General features: G+C 45.1%; 1 protein-coding gene across 1 annotated transcript in view; it reads left to right on the forward strand.

Annotated features, from left to right (window-relative positions):
• Positions 1 to 276: 276 nt before the first annotated feature.
• The window catches only part of LOC118413649 (E3 ubiquitin-protein ligase RNF14-like), a 1,948-nt gene continuing 506 nt past the window's right edge, over positions 277 to 1,718 (forward strand). Inside the window, exons 1-3 of the mRNA XM_035817176.1 lie at positions 277 to 510; positions 1,056 to 1,192; positions 1,665 to 1,704. Of these exons, the coding sequence (XP_035673069.1) occupies positions 345 to 510; positions 1,056 to 1,192; positions 1,665 to 1,704 (343 nt within the window). The 5' untranslated portion in view covers positions 277 to 344. The remainder of the gene's footprint in view (positions 511 to 1,055; positions 1,193 to 1,664; positions 1,705 to 1,718) is intronic.

Genomic DNA, 1,718 nt, shown 5'->3' on the forward strand with positions numbered 1-1,718 from the left:
CTTTCGGAATCGCCATGACGGGGTCTCGACAGCAGCGGCCGGTCATGGAACATGTGACAGGAAGCGGTCAGAAAACCGGAAATCTCTTTCGTGGTTTGAAAAATGGACCTACTCTGCCGGCTGACTCCCCTAGCGTACTATTGACTCTATTTGTCCAATTTCGACAATTAGACCATCAAACCACGGAGCCTGGTAGAGGCTAGCTGAAAACACAGATGCAGTAAACTCGGCAAGTTGCTCTGAAGGAACCATATGGATGTTTGATGGAATGATCTGAGACTGTTTTCCTGTACCACAGATAACCCTAAATTGTGCAGCTGTGGCTGACAGTGGTCCCAAACATCATGTCCGACCAGGAGGCCCAGGAAAATGAGCTGCTGGCCCTGTCCAGTATCTATGACGACACTGTCTTCATCGCAGCTGAGGATGGGTCTGGGGGGCAGTTTTGCTCCATCATTGATCTCCCTGACAACTTCCAGATCAATGCACCAGCCCCCCCTGGAGAGTCAGGTTAGTACTGCAGTGTAACATCATGGACCATTTTGTCCTTCACCATTCAAATGATAATCACTGATGACCTTGTGAACATGTGACTTCATGAACTGGACAGTTTATACCACATGCTGCTTCAGTGTTAAGATCTTCTGGATTGTGTTGAAGTACCATTTGTTGAAATGAAATGAATGACCCACATCCCTCATAACAAAGTGACTTGAGTATAAATTCTGGGCTATTCATGTAATCTTGCCATGGTTCATGCTTTTAACCTGGTTACCCCTACCCAACTTGAGTGTTTTGGCTTCTTCTTCATATCAGAGGTTGATGTTTATGATTTATGCCTTATGCCTCATACAGGAGGTGCCAGCTTTACCCAGAAATGATGCATGCCATCCCCTTCAACATGTTTGAGCTGGGGTCGACCCTCAAACCCTCACCCACAGATCCACGGAATTTGATCCATATGGCAAAGTGATGGTTTACCGCTTGTGCCACAGGGATATATTTCTTGAATCTCTATGACATTAATAAAGTCACTTATGTCCCTTGTTTTCCAGTGAACAAGGCAACTGTCATCCCAGTCAAGTACCTCCCTCCCATCATCCTTCACTTCCAGTACCCAGCCGATTACCCATCATGCAGTGCACCCCAGTTCACCTTGTCCTGCAAGTGGCTTACCTTACAGCAGGTTAGTGTGTGGTTTCATGCTCAATAAGTTATGTGCCTACAAATCCAGAAAAGAAAGACACTACAAAAACCTACTGAACCTACTACTAGCAGAGGGCAGGCCTCAAAGATAGTATTAGTAGACTAGGACCATTGTGGTCTGAAATAAAGCTATATGAGAGCTAAGGAAGTTAATTGTAGTTGTAGCAATGAACAGGATAAAGTGGAGAATTTCAAGAAGGACTGATAGCAGCTGCTGGGTGTTCAGAGCACTGCAGCAGAGAACACAGTGGACTATTAAGCTCTGTAGACCCTGCATTCAAAACAGTTGTTTTTCATACATATCTAGGAATACTTTTTAGATATGCTCACTCTTAGTCTTAAGACCCTGGGTCATCAGCAGCTGTCCTGTCAATTTTTATTGTCAGGCTGTTAAACTTCAGCACTGAGATGGACATTGATCCTTGACTTGAATTTGTGTCCATCCCTGATTGTCACAGTGTCTTGTTCCACAACTTTACTGTGGCCGGAAGAAGGCCAGCAGGCTGTGAGAA

Source organism: Branchiostoma floridae, chromosome 4 (genome assembly GCF_000003815.2).
Source record: "Branchiostoma floridae strain S238N-H82 chromosome 4, Bfl_VNyyK, whole genome shotgun sequence".
Taxonomy (NCBI): domain Eukaryota; kingdom Metazoa; phylum Chordata; class Leptocardii; order Amphioxiformes; family Branchiostomatidae; genus Branchiostoma; species Branchiostoma floridae.